Source organism: Neomonachus schauinslandi, chromosome 2, assembly GCF_002201575.2.
Source record: "Neomonachus schauinslandi chromosome 2, ASM220157v2, whole genome shotgun sequence".
NCBI lineage: Eukaryota > Metazoa > Chordata > Mammalia > Carnivora > Phocidae > Neomonachus > Neomonachus schauinslandi.
In genome coordinates this window covers 102,509,935-102,532,321 of record NC_058404.1, presented here as the reverse complement: position 1 = coordinate 102,532,321, position 22,387 = coordinate 102,509,935, and the positions used below count along the sequence as shown (strand labels likewise).

Genomic DNA, 22,387 nt, shown 5'->3' with positions numbered 1-22,387 from the left:
CACTATGGAGGCCAGTGTGGCTGGAGTACATGTGGAAGAAGCACAGAAGTGGGGAGATGAGGCCAGAAAAAAATGGGCAAAGAATGGGAAGGAGAAGCGAATCATACAGGGCCTGGTTGGCCACTGTAGGAATTTTGTCTTTTACTGAAAAAGATAAAAAATCTCAAATGAGTTTTGAGCAGATGAGTGGCATGATTCACTTGACATTTAATAGGATACTAAGGTGGCTGTGCTGAGAAAAGGATAGAGGGGGACAAGGCAGAGCAGAGAAACCAGAGAAGAACAGCAATAAACCAAACAAGAGATAATTAAGGCCTATATCAGAGTGGTAGCTACCATTGTAAAGAGAAGTGGTAGATTTCTGGATATATGAGGAAAGTCAACAGGTTTTGTGGAGAGGCTTGAATTTGAAGCATGAGACACAGAAAAGAAGATCTAATATTGTGACCAGAGTGACGGTAGGCTGGATCAGCCATTAACTAACACATGAAAGAGCAAGCAAGAAACAAGTCTGGTGAAAGATAAAAGGGGTTCAGTTTTGGGTGGGTTCAAATGATTAATCAAAGATGTCTAGTAGACAGTGGAATATTTCAAGTCTGCATTATAGTGTAGAATATTTGGGGATGTCAGATTATATATTGTTAGTATTTAAAGCCAGGAATACAATGAGAGAATGAAAGTTAAAAAAAAAAAAAATACTCTCTGTGGTATATCAGATTGGCAAAGGTGAGGAGAACGGATATTACTCATTGTTGACAAAAAGGTACGATCGAGCAATCTTCTCTCTTATAACTGGGAATGTACATTTTCTGAGTGGCAGTGTGGCTCTGTTGACCAAACTGACAAATGCACATACTCTTTGACTAACTAACTCCCTTGACAGATACAGATCTGGCAATTACTTACATAAACAAAAACTTTTTAAAAAAACCTCCTAAATGCCCACTGGCAGATATAAACCTGGGTAACTAAATTTGAGTGGCTACTGTATATTTATTTTGATATGGAAAACCCACGATAACATATTTTGAGTGTCAAAAGCACGATGCAAACCATTATAGATAGAATACCATTTGCTGCATACATACACACATGGAGAATGGGGTGTAGGAAGATGTCCTACGAAATGCTGAGGAGGGTTTTCATAGTAAAGTGGAGAGTGGTATCTGACAGAGCTTTTGCTTTCTTCTTTATACCTTTCTTTGATGTTTTAGTTTTCTACAAAGAGTAGATTATATTATTACAAAAAGAAAGGAACTCTTTTGTCTTTAGAGCATCCATATTGGAACAAAGGGTTGCTTTAGTCTTCCAAAAATATGATATTCCACCCTAACCAATTCTTCCTCTTTTTCCAAATCTAGGACAATACGTGTGGCTATAATTTAGTAGCTTGATGATGAAATAACTTGGGACAGCATGAAGCCTCACGCCTATGTTAACCAAACTAAAGCCACAACATCTAGATACAGCCTGAAGTCAAGAGTTATTTTAAGTAGTAAGCTGTTAGTGCATAGGCCGGTGAATAAATATTTTTGTCAAAGATTCCAATACCACCAACGGAGTTGTGATGGCATGACTTGTCAAAGTCTCGGCATAATATACTTTACAAGTACCAGATAAAATTTAGCTTTTTAAAGGGTGCTTATGCTTCAGTTTTTCATTTCTACAGGGTGCCAAACTTTTCAGACTTATTAATTACATTATCCTTCAGCTATAGAACATTCCCCCACTTAAATGCCAAGTCACCGATGACACAAATATCTGCTGGTAATAACAAATGAACTCGTCCATGAACTACACATATATATTTTTATGTATCATATCATATATCTTTTTATGCGCCAAGTCTGATTGTTGTTCCAGATGTAGAAAACACATAAGAAAATGTGTTCCACTACTTATAACACCTAATAAAATGTCTCAAGAATGCTTCATGTTTTCAACATAATTTTTATACAATAATCACCAAATTAGCACGTTTCTAGCTATACAAACCAAATATTAATTTCGTGAGAACAGAATAAAATTTTCATCAGGCCCAATCACAGTTAAAAATTATAACCATGACTATCACCGGTATATTGCTCTGTAGTAACAGTATTACTAGAAATGATACTTTTTCTTGTGTCATGCGCAAAGCAAGAAAACTATCTTAAAATTCAGAGAAATAACAAGAGATAAAATAAATTTGAAGAAAATATTCCCGAGATATACGTGTCAGAACTATTCTTTTTTCTTAAAAAAAAAAAAAAGACTTTTGTTATTGAAGTCTCAAGCCTGCATATCATAAGCATATTACTATCCCACTGGGTCACATAATAAACCGAAAGCTGCATAAAATGTGTGTCATCTGGCTGTTTACAAGGTCTGTGGATTAAATTTTTACTGTCAGCTTTATAACTGGCTTACTTAAAGGGCCTCGTCCTCACAAAAATGAATGGAAACTAGAGAGATATCAAAGAAATCAACTCAGCACAGGAAAAAGGTGGCTCATTTCACACAGATAAGTTAAGATTATAAAATTGAGGCTATGCTCTTACAGAAGTACAGCCTTTCATGGCCAAGCCCAACCTTTCCACTGCTTGAAAAGCCACAATTCCATTAGTACAAAGCCGTAACTCCATGGAGCCAACTACTAAAGCCTCAAGTTTATACCCTGATCAGGGCGAGGGGAATTTGCTAGAAGAAGGAATAACCATAGACTTGCAGAAGTCTTCCTTGAAGGGCAGCAATTTAGACTACCACTCAGGGAATTTTTCCCTCTACAACACTACTAAAACATGGCATCCCATATTTCTAATCAAGGATGCTTTTAACAAATACTGCTTCAAACAATATGACCCTGATTGGACCATTAATTTAAAACTTCTGCCTCTACAATGGCCACCATTTATTACAGCGAGCCTAGAGTCATACGGAACAAGTTTACTCTCTCTTCCACAAGGAAGCTCTTTGAATATATGGAAACAGCAACCATGTCCCTTCACAAACTGTTGTGATAACCAGACACCCTTAGCTTCACTCATGAAAATATGGCTTTCAGATACATCACAGGAATTGTAAAGCAGAATTTTCTGAATAAAATAAAAATAAAAATTAGGCATCCTAATTTTTATAACTCATGTGGAACAACTCATACCAATTAAACCAGCTCCTCTAGTGGATGACTCATTTGCTATGCAAGATGGCTAAATAAATTGGTAATTCTGCATTGAACTTTATGTGCCATCCAAAAATAAACAAGTGCAGATACCTAAAGTACAAACAGACAAATACAAGGGATTATTGGATTTTATAGGATTCTAATCCTATATAAAATTACACTCTCTAAAAATTAATACCAATTGTTGAATAAGAAAGTTTTCTTAAAATATAAATCCCTAGAAATTAACATATAATAGGATAATAACAGCAATAATAGGATAAAAACTAACAGATGATAATAAGATTCAAATACTTGGCCAGACAAGATAGATAGATAGATAGATAGATAGATAGATAGATAGATAGACAGACAGATAGTAAAATGTATTTGTGTTTTGTGTATGTGTGTTGAAGCCGCCATCCTATTATCTAAGTGTCAACATCACCAGAGGACATATTCTCAATGAAACCCTCATAAAAACTAATCTATTTTTCAGCCTAATACAGATGTAAACTAAATTCAAAAGATCACAGTTTAGAGTCAGTTTCTAATTTTAAATATAAAACATCCAAGATGGGGTATTAGGTTCAAAGCCTGTTTTCTACTAAAAATACTGCATTTCAGCAGTATTTTAATTATAACATACAGTTCTCATTTGTGCCTTTTTAGTTTTCATTGATTCAGGTTTATGGCATTTTCTGGTATAACACAAATTCTTTGCTCATTTGTTTTGTTTTTCACATTCCACATATAAGTGAAGTCATATGGTATTTGTCTTTCTCTGATTTATTTCACTCAGCATAATTATACCCTCTAGGTCTAGCCATGTTGTTGCAGATGGCAAGATCTTGTTCTTTTCTATGGCTGAGTAATATTCCATTGTGTATATACCACATCTTCTTTATCCATTCATCTATCGACAGACACTGGATTGCCTTATATCTTGGCTATTATGGTACAAATTGTTATATGAGAAAAGCATCTATTTTTCAAAAATATACAATTTTCCATTTAATTTAACTTAGCTTACAAATTTATATTACCTGCCCACCAAAATTGTTGATATCATTCAAAAATTCATTACCCTGTGTGTGTATTGAGGATTCATATAGGTATACTTCTTGCCTTCATGATAAATTTCCACTGTATGCTATGCTTCATGAGTCACAGAGTTTACTTTCCAAAGTTTTTGTCTTCTCTTGCTATAACAAGCCATTACCACATCTTCTGGCTATTGCTAACCTAAGTTTTGTTTTTTGTTTTTGCTTTTTAATTCATCCTTCACTTGAATCTTTTTCTAATAGGTCCTGTGGGCTAAGAAATGAGTCACCTGAACTTGGTAGAATCTCAGATAAAGTAAAAGTTAAAGTGATAAAGAAAGGATCTCCATGTTATGACTAAATAACATGTTTTAATACATGAAAAACATGAAACTTAGCAGTAGAGGAGAATTAATTTATAATTATACAGGAAAATAAGCTATGTTGTTGTTTCCTGTTCTTTTTACCAAAAAGGGGAAAGAATAAAACATTTCTGATCCAAATCATTCACAAGGGCAAGTATATATATGAAGACTTTCTGTGAAGAGGAGCTATTTTTTAACATAAGACATTGATCTACAAGAAGATAAAAAGGAAGCAGTGGAAAGAAATCTGCTTATTAACATCCATCTTCCCAAAGCACCATGTAAAAGAATTTTGTAAAAGAAAAACTAAAAGAAGCCCTTGCCCAACAGATGTTAAAACATACTACAAAGTACAATTATTAAAATAGTATGATATTATAAGAGAACAGAGATTAAATGGAAATGAACAACATCCAAACATAATTTTACATGAGAAGCATTCAACAATATAATAGCAGTGGTTATAAATCAGGATCTCAGAGGTGCCTGGGTGGCTCAGATGGTTGGGCGGCTGACTCTTGATTTCGACTCAGGTCATGATCTCAGGGGTGTGGAATCAAGCCCCGCAACAGACTCTGCACTGAGTGGGAGTCTGTTTTATTCTCTCTCTTCCTCTCTCTCTCTCTGCCTCTCCCCTAGCTCGCTCACTCTCTCTCAAATAAATATATAAATCTTTTAAAAGTTAATAAATAAAATAAATCAGGAGCTCATTCCATACCTAAAAATAAATTCTTCATGGATTAAAATGGTAACAAAAAAGAAACTAACTTTTAAAGGCACTGATAAATGCTTGCATAGTGTTGAAATAAGAAAGTTTTCTAAATAAGACATACAACTCAGAAGCTGTATATACTCAGAAGCCATAAAACTCATAATCCATGTCATACTTCAAAACATAAAAATGGGGGCGCCTGGGTGGCTCAGTCGTTAAGCGTCTGCCTTCGGCTCAGGTCATGATCCCAGGGTCCTGGGATCGAGCCCCGCATCGGGCTCCCTGCTCGGCGGGAAGCCTGCTTCTCCCTCTCCCACTCCCCCTGCTTCTGTTCCCTCTCTCCCTGTCTCTCTCTCTGTCAAATAAATAAATAAAATCTTTGAAAAAAAAAAAGTAAAACTTCTTCATTCAAAAGATACAAGTTGATAGATGGGGACAAATATTAGAAACAAAAATAACAAAGGATTAGCATTCATAGTATCCATACAGTTCCTAGAAACCAATGAGAAAACAGCCAAATAGTTCAATAGAAAAGTGGATAAAGAGTACATACAAGCATTTCTGAAAAGTAATGTAAATGGAACATAAACTTATAAAAAGAACATAATTTCACTAACCATTGCTTAAATGCAATGAAATACCACTTTTCAATTCTCAGACTGAAAATAAAGACTGACAAAATCAAATGTTGATTGTACAGATAAAGGGGCACTTTAATCACTGATAAATGAAAGAGCTTTTTCAGAAGGCAGTTGGGCAGGAGCAAAACTTCCTATTCTATTAAAGAAAAATAGTTTTCTAGTAAAGAAAACTATTATTATTCCATAAATTTCATAACTAAGGTCTATTTGCACTAATGCTCTTGACATAGTTATAAAGTTTTATGTAAAATAGTAATAGTTACAAAAAATGAGTAGCTTTATATGATCCTACCTGAAAAACTCTCCAAGTCATAATGTTAAGGCAAAAAAGTAAGTTCCAGAATGACACCTATGTCCTAACACCATTTACATGTAAATATACTTATCTCCCAGGTGGGCAGCTAAAACCTTGTGCTTTTCTCCAAGTTCCACCCATAAGAACGTTCTCTTATACAAAAACATCAGTGTGCCATGTGGAGGTTACTGAAGATCTGACTAGCGAGATGAAGGAGATGGCTGGTATGCACAGCACTTGGAAAATTCACATCTAATCTAACACTGTGGAATCTCTTTCCAATAGCCGCTTTTCACAGTTCCTAGCCTAGCTTTCCAATTCTGCTACCCAAACACAAACAACTCTCACCTTCTCATTTCTAATTTCCCATACTCTAACCGATTTTAAACAGTAAGAAAGTATGTCAAAGGCATTATACTGAGGATAACAATTATATTTTACTCAGTGTATAAAATACCCTCCAACTATTAGGATCACCAGCCTGAATATAGTAGTAGATGGGGTCATAATTAACAAACAGTTTGTACACATAATGTGTACAGTTTTTAATATATTTAAGAAAGCCCCAAAAAGTACCCACTGGGGAGGGGACTGGAATTGTGGGGGACCAGGGAAGGTAGGTGCTGTCAGGGATTACAACCTAAATTGCATAACTGAGTACCCATGCACTATGTGTGTTTTTGAGATTTTACTTTCTTAAGATATCTACTACCAAAAGAAAAAAATTTTAATCAAATTAAAAAAAACAAGACACCTTCCTCTCTTTCAGTATTTTCAGCTTTGTGGTTTTAAGAGGGTTAGGGATGTGCACTTGATCAGGCAGGTCAAGTGAAAGGAGTTCAAAACCCTGGACTAGGTTGGGCTAGGCTGGAAAAAAGCAGAGCAGAGAGTAAAGCTGATATCCCACTTAAGGTGAGCTCGGGAGGTAAGCATTAGTCGAAACTTAAAGGCTGAGACAAGACTTGGAGGCCAGAAGTTTGGGAGGCAAGGCGCCCTGTGCCCAGAGGAGCAGGGATGAAGGAAGCTCTGAAGGGCAATGAGCAATGATGTGGTTCTGGCAAACACTAGGAGGTATGGTCTGCAGTCGATGACTCCTAAGTTAATATTTAGGGGTGGGGAGAGTGGAGAGAGTAGAATAAAGCTGGAGGGCGGTTTCTCTATTGAAGTCAGAATAAAGGGGAATCACTGATTTGGAAGTAAGTGAACTCCAAGTCAAGTATTTATCTCAAAATTACAATAGTTAAAATTAAAGGTTTAAAGAGTAATACTTAGGTATCTCGGACTATGTAAACTCAATTAGTGTAGAATGAATACAACAAAGATTTCCCAGTATATCACTAGACCACTAATACCCTCATAAAATCAAGAGAGACGGGGCGCCTGGGTGGCTCAGATTGTTAAGCATCTGTCTTTGGCTCAGGTCATGATCCCAGGGTCCTGGGATCGAGCCCCATGTCTGGCTCCTGGCTCCTGACTCCTGGTTTGGCAGGGAGCCTGCTTATCCCTCGCCCTCTGCCTCTCCCCTGCTCATGCTCTCTCTCTCTGTATCTCTCTGTCTCAAATGAATAAATAAAATCTTTAAAAAACATAAAAATAAAATAAAATCAAGAGAGAGGAAGAATGTGCAGAAAAACAGCACTGCAAATGTGGCAAAATGTACTGCAGATATATATATGTTTTAATTCACTTCTCATACTTCAACAACTACTTAACTAAGAACATTAAATCTTATTATTTGGGGATAATCTTTTCATGGATTTTATTTATTCAGAAAACATGTGCCACATTCAAAGTACAATGTGGTCAATAAGTGCTATGAATTAAAGTATAGCATCTATCTTCAAAACTTACAGTTTAATATGGAAAATAAAGTACTTACGTTAGAAATTATACAGTGCGGGCACCTGGGTGGCTCAGTTGGTTAAGCAACTGCCTTCAGCTCAGGTCATGATCCCAGGGACCTGGGATCGAGCCCCGCATCAGGCTCCCCGCTCCATAGGAAGCCTGCTTCTCCCTCTCCCACTCCCCCTGCTTGTGTTCCCTCTCTCGCTGTGTCTCTCTCTGTCAAATAAATAAATAAAATCTTCAAAAAAAAAAATTATACAGTGCTATCTCATCATGCACTTCAGAAAAAAACTGTTGTAATAGGATAAGTGATTTGCCATTAGGTAAATAAGTTTCAGACAAATATCTATCTCTTGTTTCTCTCTGTCAGGTTCAATAGCTGCATGCTTCTCTCCGTGTGGCATCTCATCATTGCAAATGTGCTTCCAGAACACAAAAATCGATAATTTTGTACAACACAGCACCTTAAATGAACCACCCACTGCTTCACCTACAGCACACCTAAGGAAGACAAATCTGTACAAAGTCAAAGGAAAAAGTGACTGTGACCAAATTATTGAGTGATTCTTTCAGTCTACAACATGGCACCTTCTTTAGAGATTTTCAAATATTTTTTTTATTATATAAAATTTATGCCATATATTATATAGTTTTAGAACCTAATCCATGATTCATTTAGGAAGAGACATATCCTTTCCTTTAAAGAAGGCTTAATAAGGGGCGCCTGGGTGGCTCAGTCGTTAAGCGTCTGTCTTCGGCTCAGGTCATGGTCCCAGGGTCCTGGGATGGAGCCCCACATTGGGCTCCCTGCTCTGCGAGGGGCCTGCTTCTCCCTCCCACACTCCCCCTGCTTGTGTTTCCTCTCTCACTATGTCTCTCTCTGTCAAATAAATAAATAAAATCTTTAAAAAAAAAAAAGGTTTAATAAAATTTTACATGGGCAAAGTCCGATCTGCAGTGTCTGCCAAACAGACCATGACCAAAAAAATACTGTTTATATTGAAATTCAACACACATACACATACACACACAAACAAAGGTATTATTTCATTAAATTGCCCGTATTCTTATATTTTCAGTTCTATTTTTTAATGGCTATTCACGACCCAGTAAATTGATTTCAAGACACAAAGTGGCCATGGCCCAGAGCTTGGAAATCACTGGATGAGATATTAATATGGAAGGCCCAATGGAATTATTCCAGGAAAGGGTGTGACCAGAGTTCCTTATAGGCCTCTAAGTTCATCTCTGGAGGGATATGTAAAGGGTCAGGAAAAAGTCTTTTATTTGAATAGACATACCTTTGTCCCCAGAAGCTTGTCTATGACTTCATCAGGACAAAACCTCTCTGGATTCATTTCCATCATCAAGCATATAGTACCAGCTTCATGATCTAGGATGACTGAGTCCATCTAGATGTCCTGCCTAGAGCAGGAGGAGGGAAGCACTATACACCTTATTCCAATTTTGCTTTTCAATAAATTTGATAAGGAAGAAAATGGAGGGTGAAGACTAGTTTCTGCCACCTGTAGTTCTGAAGTGTCTGTCCAGTTGTGATTTATAGATCTAGTTAGACCCAGATAAACAATCATTATTTTAACTAGATCCAAAAAATTCAACTAGTAATCAGGTCAAATAATTGTCAGAAAGGAATAGAGAGAGGAAAAACTAATTTTGACCTATTGAGCCTACATACTGGCAAAATGATGAAACAAGTAACTAAGTTTTAGGAACAAAAATCACCCCTTCAAAGTTTGATATTGCCATAATCACACTGAAAGATAGTATTTCCTTTTCAAGAAAATCCAAATGTTAAGAGAACTGACCCCAAAATGAATAAACTAAGTATAATAAAAATGCAAAAGTTACATCACCAAAGAAACCAGAATAATTAATTTATTTAAAATAACAACCTTTGGTCATGCTATATGATGGAGATCAGTTTGACTCAAATTTTTTTTCTAATTTCCTTGCATATCCTTATTTTTTAGTTTCCTAACTGGCCATTAATGAATAATGATAGAAGAAAAAGTTTATTTGCTTTTTTCACATAACTCATGGAGAATATTTCAGACTTTTTCACTTAACCATACCACAAATACATGCTAGGATCATAACAGGGAGAAGCACATTTGTCTATAGCAGAAGGACTGAATGTGCTTTCCACTTTAGAAATTATAAGCATCATTGTTTCTATCCTTCCCAAGACCTCATTATTACTTTCATATGATTTATGGCTGAATGTATGAGAGATGGTGCAAAGATCCTGTGCCAAATTCCCAGATGGCATATAACATAAGCCAAACTGAAAAACTCGTAAATGTGGGTAGATCAGTTTCATCAAAGAATGGAGCAAGAGAGTTCCAGAGACTGAGCAGGAAACTAGCCAGATAATTTTTTACAGTCATGCAATTCCAAAGCAGAAGTAATGAATGTGGTCCTGCCCCTGATCATTTAATGCTTGAATTAAACCTAAGAACAGTCAGCAAGAAATTAGAAAGAGACGATTTGGGACACTATCAATCAACTCTTTTTACTCTCTGGTAAATCTAACTTTTTTTTTTTTCTTTTTAGGCTAAAGCTAAAATGATGTCATAACTTTTAAAATGATTTTAAAAGAGAAAGAATGATGCTTTGAAGTCTCAATAAATATTGAAATAACTATAACTCCAATGGAATAGTCTAAGAGAAAAATAATTAACAAGCTATTTTAAAAGATATTATATACATATTACTTAACAGCATGCTAAAATGTATTAACCAAAATCAATAAGCAAACAGTACCACAGCCAACTGGGCAAGCACTCCAAGCCCCCAAGCTTGTGAGCACACAAAGCCCACAAAGGGTACACCTCTTGAATGTCTGGAGCAGGGGATAATCTCATGACCACGGGGATTACACTTCTGGGCCCATGAGTTATAGCAGTATAGGCTTACCTCAAGAAGCAAGAAAAACCCCAAATAAGCAAACAATCTTCCACCTAAAGGAGCTAGAAAAAGAAGAATAAACAAAGCTCAAAGCCAGTAGAAGGAAGAAAAAGAAATTAATGAAATAAAGAGTAAAATAAACAAACAATAGAAGAGATTAATGAAACCAGGAACTGGTTCTTTGAAAAAATTAACAAAATTGATGAACTTTTGGTCAGACTTGTTAAAAAAAAAAAAAAAGGAGGGAGGGAGAGAGAGAAAACAAATAAAATCAGAAGTGAAAATATGAAAACAAAGTAATGATTATGAAGCTGGATGAAAACTCCAAAAACGAGATAGAAAATATAAGAAAAAACCAAACCAAAGTGATAGAACTGAAGAATATAATAACTGAACTGAAAAATACACTAGAAGGGCCCAACAGAAGACTGAATGAAGCAGAAGAACAGATCAGCAAACTCAAAGACAAAAACAACAGAACTTACCCTGACAGAGCAGCAAAAACAAAAAGGAATTTCAAAAAGTAAAGACAGCTTAAGTGGCATATGGAACATCATGAAGCAGAATATCATCCACATTATAGAGATCTTAGAAGGAGAAGAAAAAGAAAGTGACAGGAAACTTTTTGAAGAAATAATGACTGATAATTTTGCTAATCTGAGAAAGGAAACAAACATGTAGGTCCAGAAAGCCCAGGGAGATATCCACACCAACCCACATTATACTTAAAATGCCAGAAGTTAAAGAGAGAATCTTAAAAACAGCAACAGAAAAATAATGTGTTATGTACAAAGGAAATCCTATAAAGCTATCCCCAGAGTTTTCAGCAGAAACTCTGCAGGCCAGAAGACAGTGGCATGAAGTATTCAAAGTTCAAAAGGAAAAAACTTCCAACCAAGAATACTCTACCTGGCAAGGTTATCATTCAGAATAGAAGGAGAGATAAAGCATTTTCCAGATAAGCAAAAGCAAAGGAGTTCATCACCACTAAACCAGACCTAAAAGGAATGTTAAAGGGACTTCTTTAAGCTGAAAAGAAAGGGCACTAATTAATAACAAGAAAACATATGAAAGTAAAAATCTCACTAAAAAAGGTAAATATTTAGTAAAAACAGTGGATTAACCATTTATAAAATTAATATGAAGGTTAAAAGACAAAAGTAATAAAATTAAATAATTAGGAATACATAAAGGATGTGAAATTTGACATCAAGAACATAAAAAAAAAAAATAACAGTACTGTTTTTTAACACCATATTTATACCAACGGATAAATCATCCAGACAGAAAGTAGAAATCATGTAGACAGAAAGTCTATAAGGGAACATAGGTTTATACAACACATTACACCAGATGTACTTAATAGATAAATACAGAACCTTTCATCGAAAAGCAGATAAATACACATTCTTCTCAGGTGCACATAGAATATTCCCCAGGATAGATCCCATGTTAGGCCACAAAGCAAGTCTCAAAAAATTCAGAAAGATTTCAATCATATCAAGCATCTTTCCCAACCATTAGAAAAAGAAAAAAAAATACCAAAAACGGAAGAAAAAATGACACCTAAAGCTAGTAGAAGAAAGGAAATAATAAAGATCAGAATGGAAGTCAGTGAAATAGAGGCTGAGAAGGTTCTTATAAATAAAATCAGAAAGAGGAGAAGTTAAAACTGATACCACAGAAATGCAAACCATCATACAACTACAAAAAGAATTACATGTCAAAAAATTGGATAATCTAGAAGACATAGATAAATTCCCATAAATAAACTTTTAAAAAAGACCAAATCATGAATAAAAAATCTAAATAGACCAATTACAGTAAGAAGACTGAATCGGTAATCAAAACTTCTCAACAAACAAAAATCCAGGACAAGATGGGATCACTGGTGAATTCTACCAAACATTCAAAGATTTAAGACCTAGCATTCTCAAACTCTTCCAAAAGAAATTGAAGAGGAGGGAATGCTTCCAAACCCATTTACAAAGACAATATTACCCTGATACCCAAACTAGACAAAGACACCACAAAAAAAAAGAAGAAGAGGAGGAAGTGTAGGAGGAGAGGAAAAAAAAAATTATGAGCCAATATAACAGAAAAAAATAGATGCAGAAATCCTCAACAAAATATTAGCAAACTGAATTCAACAACACATTAAGATCATATACCATGATCAAGTGGATTTATTCCAGAGATGCAAGGATGGTTTCAATACTCACAAATCAATCAACATGATAAACCACATTAACAAAATGAAAGATAAAAATTATATGCTCATTTCAAAGAGATGAAGAAAAAGCATTTGACAAAATTCAACATTCACTTATGATAAAAATTCTAAACAAAGTAGGTATAGCGGGAATGTAGCTCAACATAATAAAGCCCATATATAACTAGTCCACAGCTAATATCAAACTCAGTGATGAAAAGCTGAAAGTTTTCCTTTAAAATCAGGAACAAGACAAGGATGTCTACTCTCTCTGCTTTTATTCAACATAATATTGGAAGTCCTAGCCAAAGCAATTTAGTAAGAAAGAGAACTAAAAGGCATCCAGATTGAAAGGAAGAAGTAAATCTGTCCTTATTTGCAGACGAAAGATACTATATATAGAAAATCCCAAAGACTTCACCAGGAAAGCTGTTAGAACTAATAAATGAATTCAATAAAGTTTCAAGATACAACATTAACACACAAAATTCCACTGCATTTTCACACACTAATAAGAAACTATAAGAAAGAGAAATCAAGAAAACAATCCCATTTACAATTGCATCAAAAAGAATGTAATTCCTAGGAGTAAATTTAACCAAAGAGGTAAAGGCCTGTACTCGGAAACCATAACAAATTGATGAAAAAAGCTGAAGACACAAATAAATGGAAAGATATGCCATGCTCATGGATTGGAAGAATTAATACTGTTAAAATGTCCATACTACCCAAAGCAATCTACAGGTTCAATAAAATCCCTACCAAAATTCCAATGGCATTTTTCGCAGAAGTAGAAACAATAACTCTAAAATTTTATGGAACTACAGACTTCAAATAGCCAAAGCAATCTGGATAAAGAAGAACAAAGTTAGAGGTATCACATTCCCAAATTTCAAATTATACTACAAAGCTATATAATCATAACAATATGATATTAACAAAACAATAGACACATAGATCAATGGAACAGAATAGACAGCCCAGAAATAAAGCCATGCATATATGGTCAATTAATTTATGACAGGGGAGGCAAGCATATACAATGGGGAAAGAACATTCTGTTCAATCAATAGTAGTGGGAAAACTGGACAGCCACATAAAAAGGATGAAATTAAACTGTTATCTTACCCAATATTCAAAAATTAATTTAAAATGGATTGAAGACTTGAATGTAAGACCTGAAACCATAAAACTCCTAAAAGAAAACATAAGCAGTAAGCTCCTTGACATCGGTCTTAGCAATGTTTTTTGGATCTGGCTCCAAAGACAAGGGCAACAAAAGCAAAAATAAACAAAATAGGACTACATCAAACTAAAGAACATCTGCACAGCAAAGAAAACCATCAACAAAATGAACAACCTACTGAATGGGGGAAGATATTTGCAAGTCATATATCTGATAAAAGGTTAATATTCAAAATATATAATAAACACATACAACTCAATAACAACAACAACAAAAAAATCCCATTAAAAAATAGGCAAAGGATGTAAATAGACATTTTTCCAAAGAAGACATATAGATGGCCAACAGGAAAAGATGCTCAACATCACTAATCATCCGGGAAATGCAAATCAAAGTCACAGTGAGATATTACCTCACACCTATCAGAATAGCTATCATCAGAATGACAAGAAATAACAAGTGTTGGCAAGGATGTAGGAAAAAAAAAAAAAAAAAAACCCATACACTGTTGGTGTGAATGTAAACTGGTGCAACCAGTATGGAAAACAGTACTAAATTCTTCAAAAAATTAAAAACTACCATATTATCCAGCAATTCCACGTATGGGTATCTATCCAAAGTAAACAAAACACTAATTAAAAAAAATATATGCACCCCTACATTCATTGCATGATTATTTACAATAGTCAAGATATGGAAACAACCTAAGTGTCCATCGATAGATAAATATATAAAGAACATGAAGTACATGTGTATACAATGGAATATTATTCAGCCACAGAAAAGAATGAAATCTTGTCATTTGTGACAACATGGATGGACCTTGAGGGTATTAGGCTAATGAGATAAGTGAAACAGAGAAAGATGAATACTTCATAATTTCACTTATTAAGTGGAAGCCAAAAAAAAAAAAAAAAATAGACAACTAACTACCAAATAGAACAAAACAAAATCCAGATTCACAGAGAACTGAGTGGTGGTTGCCAAAAGGTGAGGGGGTTAAGGGGGTGATATGGGTAAAGGGAATCAAGAGACACAAATTTCCAGTTATAAAATGAATAGGTGATGGGGATATAATGTACAGTATAAGGAATACAGTCAATAATATTGTATTAACTTTGTACAATGACAGATGGTAGACTTACTGTGGTAATCAGATTACAATATATACAAATGTTAAATCACTATTTGTATACACTAAACTAATAATACTGTATGCCATTTATACTTCAATAAAACCTTTCTAAAAAAATCAATAATCAATTATTTATCACATCATAAATACATCTTAATATGCATTATTTAGATGTTGAATGTCTTTGGACAAATATTCTGAATTCAACTCAAACATTTATTATCAACGCAGAGTAGATAAATAAAACTAATACATTCTGAAACAAGAACCAGAGTAAAGGTAAAGCATAGGAAATGCAAACAGAAACTAAGAAAACTAAGAGATCATAACTTGGAGTCCTATCATAAAAGAGGAAGGGGTAGAGCACCTGGCTGACTCAGTCAGTAGAGCATGGTGACTCTTAATCTCAGGTTATGAGTTCAATCCCCACATTGGGTGTAGAGTTTAGTTAAAAATAAAATTAAAAATTTAAAGAAAAGAAGGGAAAGTTAGGTCACGCTGACTGAAAGCAAATGCCAAGTTGTCTTAGGTATGACTAATGAAGAGAAAAGGATAAAAAGCTAGAAAAGCTGAGGTCATGGGTAGAGAACTCTGAATGACAGGGTAACATGCATATACTATAACTTTCATAGGCATTGGAAATCTACTCATAATATTAGAGTACAAGAGTGATAGAGTTGCACTGTGGAACAATTTATCTAGGAGGATGGGTAAGTGGAAAGTGAAAAGTAATAAGAATTTGATTAGATGGGTATTAAAGTAATGAAGATGAGCAATCATCAGGATATAAGATGGTAAAGGAATGAGGGTGATGAGCCAATGTAGAGGGTAGAATCTTTAAGAATTGGCTTCTAGGGGTGCCTGGGTAGCTCAGTCAGTTGGGCTTCCAACTCTTGATTTCAGCTCAGGTCATAATCTCAGGGTTGTGAGATCAAGCCCCAAGTCAGGCTCCACACTGGGGATGGAGCCTGCTTAAGATTCTCTCTCTCCCTCTTCCTTTGTCCCTTCCCCTGCTCACTCTCTTTCTCTCTCTCTCTCTCAAAATAAATAAATAAATACATAAATACATAAAAATTAAAATAATTTAAAAAAAGAACTGGCTTCTAATTTTAAAAAGGGTCTAAGACTAAAGAAACAGACAGGAATAAATATATGCTCTCATTAACAAAAAGAAGAAACTCCAAAAGAGAGGTTATCTGGGGCATAAAGAATAAAAAGGTCATTCTGGGACATGCTAAATTCATTAGGTCAAAAAGATATACAGTTATGTATCAAATAAAGAAAAATAAATGTGAGTCTGAATCCTGGGTTATAGAAAGAAATCATTTGGGATTTGCTGGTATAGAGTTGATGGCAGAAGTCATGGATGTAGCTGATGCAGAGAACCTAGAAGAGGTCCATAGCCAACGCATCCAGGATAACCTCCTGGGGGAGGAGAGATGAAAGTGTCCAGAGAAATTGGTGGAACACCTAGCCAATTATACATCAAAGATGAAGAGAATTTCAAAAAAGCTACCATGAACAAGAGTGTCAAATTTTAGAGAAAAAAGGAAAAGAAGAAAAGAGTTTGCAATTAGTACAACACTGGGAAACACTAGATGACACTTTGCTTATAAGAACAGTTTCAACAGAGGATGGAAAACAGGAAATAAGGCCAGGTGGGGTTATGGCCTGAGTGAGGGGGTAGAACGTATAAGCAAAATCGTCCTCTAGTTAGTCCACATGTACAGCATGTCCAGATATACAAAAACCTCTAAAAAAAAAAAAATTAGAAATCAAATAAACAAATCAGCAAAAACAGTAATAATAATATGAATAAGGTTTTACCTTCTTGTGATTCTTGTAAACATTTCTGTGGGCAAATCCCTTTCCACAAAGCTTGCATTTGTAAGGCTTATCTTCGCTGTGTATTACTTTGTGGGCGCCCACTTGATCGAGCCTCTTGAAAGATTTATTACAAATCTCACAATTATAGGGTCGTTTTTCTGTGAAAAATGAGTGCAGACAATCTCACATCTATATAAAAGTAAAGGACAAAAACGGAAATAGCCTTACCTTATATTACTTCTTATGGATAAGTCAACTAAAACATGATTGAAACAACTGAGAAAAAAATCTACTTTCCAATCCATTTCTGTTAGATACGTGAGCCTATTCACAAAAGAAATGTAAGCTAGTTCTTTTATAGACCTATACTATAAACTACGTGTATAAAGCAGCTTAGATTAAAGGATGAAATTTAAATTCAAGGAAAAAATCCTACTTCCAGATGAAAAATCTGCTGATAGGTGTGAGTTTAAACCAGGGTCACAACCCCGAATGCCAAGAGTGGCCTGACAGTGATAAAAGTAAATGACAGACCTGCCTCCTACTCGAACAAGTGGACCCCATATGGGCACAGCTTCAATTCTCAGCACAAACAACACACCTAGGTTATTGTATAAAATCCATATTTATGCAATGTTCATGTAATGTTGACCACTAGATTTAAAAAATACTGCTTGTTTCAAACAAAGCATATCTGAACAGTCTACCAGTGTTTGATCTCCTATTCCATTTGTCAAAATATCTATATCTGTCGCCAAGCAAAGTGGATATTCAAAAACATTCTGACTTCAGTGGCCTCCAATGATAGATGTTCTAAACTCTAGAAGGAGACTTCATAAAGCAAAATTTATTCTCAGACCTTATTTTTGAAAAATCTGTTTAACAGCCCTATTACTCAAACTTGCCTAAAATGAAACTATGGCTTTAAAAACTTATATTCTCAAAATGTATTTATAAATTTCTCACTAATATTTATTAGTACCTTAGTTAGAATGTGAAAGTATCTAGAAAGGTAGAAATTCTAATTGCTGAATCCCTCCTAAAAGTCAGACATTATGCTAGCACAATACATAATGATCTCATTTAAACTTCACAGCAATTTTGAAAGGTAGGATACCTTTTCACAGATAAAGAACAGAATCTAAGGCTCAAAGAGGAGTAGATTACAAATTAAATGGTGACTCTGAAGATCTTTGATATCATTTAGTCCAATCACCTTGGCTTTATAAATAAACAGGTCTAGAGAGGCTAAGTAACTTGTTCAAAATCACATGACTAGTTAATGGCCAAACTAGAACTAAGAGCCAGGCTTCCTGATTACTACTGTCGGAGCTCCTAAAAATGACAAAGTGAATCTTTCATAGTGATTTCAATATAAATGGAAAAATATATATTTTACCTGAGTGAGTGATCATGTGACGTTTTAGCTGGTTAGCTGAAATAAATTTCTTCATACATTCTTGACAATCAAATATCTCATGAATCTGCAAAAGGTTAAGTGGACAGTTAAGTCAACTGTCAAAGCCAAATAAATTAGAGCAAAAGTAAAAGTATAAACATGTAGACAGCTGCTACTGCAATATCTATGTATTCAGTCCTAATTTGTTCACACTGTCTTATATAAATTGAAAATGCAGTGAACATGTTACCTAGTAAAATCTTATCATTAAAAGAAAACACAAGATTGGAAGGATGCCCGGGTGGCTCAGTCGGTTAAGCGGCTGCCTTTGGCTCAGGTCATGATCCCAGGGTCCTGGGATGGAGCCTCACGTCAGGCTCCCTGCTCAGCGGGGGAGTCTGCTTCCTCCTCTCACTCTCCCTCCCCACTCTAGCTCTCTCTCTCAAACAAATAAATAAAATTTAAAAAGGAAAGAAAATACAAGATTGCAGCACAGTATTTAAATATGTGATACAGCTGACTAGGGAATATTAAATTTCTACACTCTGTAAAAAGTTATACCTAATTTACATTAATTCTTTGTTACGCACAAATTTAGATTTGAAAATATGTAATCTATAGGTAATAAGATCTCCTTTACAGTAGTCAAACTATTTTAAATTTAAATGTATATACTACAGAACAAAGCATTAATTACCATGAAAGGCAAGAAGATGTATGATTCTGAAAAACATTTAGCTCACAGTGAAATTCTTACATGATAGGAAGATCACAACAAAAAGAAAAGCTCAAAAACCGTAAGAAGAAGAGGAGGAGCATAACCTTAGCAAACAACTGGCTAAATAATTATTACAACTAGATATTAAGTTTAGCTCTTTCCCTTCCAGACACTAACTCAGAGAAATTGAATAGGTGGTATGAAAAGTAGAAGCCCAGTTTATGATCAGAAACAATGCACAAAGTTCTAAGAGGAAAGTACTACAAGAAGGCTTATATTAGAAATGTTGATCAACCCAATAAACAAGAGCATCACGTTGTTTTGCCGAAGATTCAAAAATGGTGAAGTTAAGTTTTTGTTTCAACCTCGTGAAAGGTAGAGCTCACAATACTAAACACCAGACAAGCAAAGGCCCTCCCTTGGAAAGCCAGATACTATGCTTATCCCTGCAGAATAACTAGGGCCACTGCAGAGAGAAGTCAAAGCAGAGGACCATGAACTGGTACAGCAGTGAGTAAAGAGGGGCTTGGGTTGTATTCTGGTGAATGGCTCCCTTGATCTAAGTGGCCATGGAAGAACGCAAGACCAAGTGAGTGAAAAGCGGGAAAGGCAGGGAAACAAAAGCTAGGAAAGTTAACAGATCCCAGGTCTGCAGTCTGTGCCTTAATTCTATGCCCAACCCCATGGCAGGTCTGAGGCTGCCTAGCCACCTTCTGCTTCTGTCAGACCTGATTCTATCAGACCCTGATGAGTAAACTCCTCTGAGAAAAGCAGAGAAAAGGTAGATAAACAAGGGAGAAGCAGAACGGTGTCATTCCACTAGAGTCTGACTTACATCTCTGCTTCCATACAGTGCCACCTCATCTCAATCAGTGAATACATGGAGTCCAAAGAGTTCTATGACTCCTCAGAAAACAAGGGGGGAGTCTGCACAAGTACTCAGAAAGCAAGTAGTACAGAGTACAGAAGAAAAACTTTCAGCCTGAGCCATTTTAAAGACAGCCTCTTCAATCATCCAAGACCCTCACCGTGGCTTTGGTCGAACAACTATGTTTAAGGAGCAATGATATTATGCGTAATATTTATTTAAAGATAGTCTGAAGACATTTATATTCTTAAACTCTGTGTTTCTGTAATATATGCCTTTTATAATAACAATATGTTTTATACTAACAATATACCCTTAAAAAGATGATATGCCTTCTGAACCATACATAAATGAAAACATATTTAGTTTATTTTAATTTTAATATGAAATTTATATTAACATATTAAATTTCTAAAATTATTCAACCAAATATAAAACGTTAACTGTTAAAAAAACTACTGCAGCATAGTACCCATACTTGTTCACTTAACTCTAGTGGCTCCTGAAACATGAATTATTTTTAAAGGTTCAATTGAATTGATTTTCCATAATTACAAAATAGAATTTTCACTGGACATGAAAGCATTTGTGCGTTGAATACCTTACTTACAGTGGAAAATTCAGGCCCAAGCTATTTTTAAAAATCCGAAAAAAGCATGATAAAACAATCAGATTTCAAATGAAAATGACAGGTAAAACCATTTATCTATGCCTAATGCTAAGTAAAGCACAATTTTCAAAATGTCCAGCTTACTAATTGATATGGAGGGTAATAACTTACAACTTGAAGTCCCTAATTAGATCATTTTCAAGAAGGACCATAATATGTCTTATTGTAACATAGGATAGTCTATAGCAATGTAAGATACCACTCTAGACTGTAATGTAATTTGGCATATTCATAAAGCACCCTCTACTGGCAAGGGTAAATACTGCAACCAAACTCTACTAGACATTCAACATATCCAACTAACTGTAAGAATAGAGTCAAAATTGGGAGTCAGTAAAAGCTGCCTATGGATTCAGAAAGGCTAAGTTAGAGGAGCTATGCTATAATGAAGGAAGTGCTGCATTGAGCTAATAGGTTATGAGCATTTTGCAGAGATAACTTCGGTGCCGTGTTCTACCATCACCAGGTAGTATTTAGATCTGCCAAGATATTCCTTCGGGAAAAGGTTCATATATTATGAAAAATAAATAAATAAATAAATGGAAAATAGAACGTTTTTCAGAAATATGCCCCACAACCAGATTTCCTGAAACATTTTATTTGGTAAAATGTTTAACTTGGTAAAATATCTTAAACTTCAACTTCTTACGATTTAAAGAGACCAGAAATACATACAAGTACAAAGATATTTAGAAAACATCTATTTAATTGGATTTAATCTTTCTTTTAATAATTTTTTTTTTATGTTGAGTTAGCCAACATAAAGTACATCATTAGTTTTTGACGTAGTGTTCAACGATTCATTTGTTCTGTATAACACCCAGCGCTCATCACAACGTGTGCGCTCCTTAATACCCATCACCCGGTTACAATCTTTTTGTCTCAGACTAGGTTCTTCTTCAGAAGCAATGCCAGTGAAGTGAGCAGTACAAGTACTAAAATTGGAATGATACAGTGAAGCTTAGCATGGTCCGTGCACAAGAATTACATACAAATTCTTCAAGTGTTCTATATTTTTTAAACAATCTTATAAGAAAACCATTTGGAAACTAGAAAAAAAAAGTTTCATGGCACTAAGAGGAAAAAATTAAAAGGCATGAATCAGTTCCAAGTCACATGTAATAAAACAGAGAACAGAGACCCAATGTTACATGGAGTGTTAGGGACAGAAGATGACACCCACTGTCCTCACTCTCCGTCCACTGCTTGTTCCACTATTTCTCCCTGAGGATCACAATCACCCAACATATAAAATATAACCTCAGACATCTTTGCCATCTAACTATCTCATGTGTTTGTAGATTAATCCATGGCACGTGGTTAGAGCCATCAGACTGAATATCATATGAATTTTAAAGTATGTCAGGTTATTTTGGAATATATCAATATACAAATAAAAAG

General features: G+C 35.0%; 1 protein-coding gene and 1 non-coding gene across 3 annotated transcripts in view; one reads left to right on the top strand and one right to left on the bottom strand.

Annotated features, from left to right (window-relative positions):
• Positions 1 to 22,387, bottom strand: part of PRDM5 (PR/SET domain 5) — a 193,026-nt gene that overhangs the window by 79,980 nt on the left and 90,659 nt on the right. For both annotated transcript variants that reach the window (XM_021681494.1, XM_044912634.1), the window contains 2 exons: positions 18,731 to 18,815; positions 17,332 to 17,489 (listed from right to left, as the gene is read on the bottom strand). In XM_021681494.1, the coding sequence (XP_021537169.1) occupies positions 17,332 to 17,489; positions 18,731 to 18,815 (243 nt within the window). The remainder of the gene's footprint in view (positions 1 to 17,331; positions 17,490 to 18,730; positions 18,816 to 22,387) is intronic.
• Positions 21,901 to 22,004, top strand: LOC123324192. The gene has a single exon (XR_006539682.1). It is a non-coding gene; the product is annotated as a U6 spliceosomal RNA (small nuclear RNA).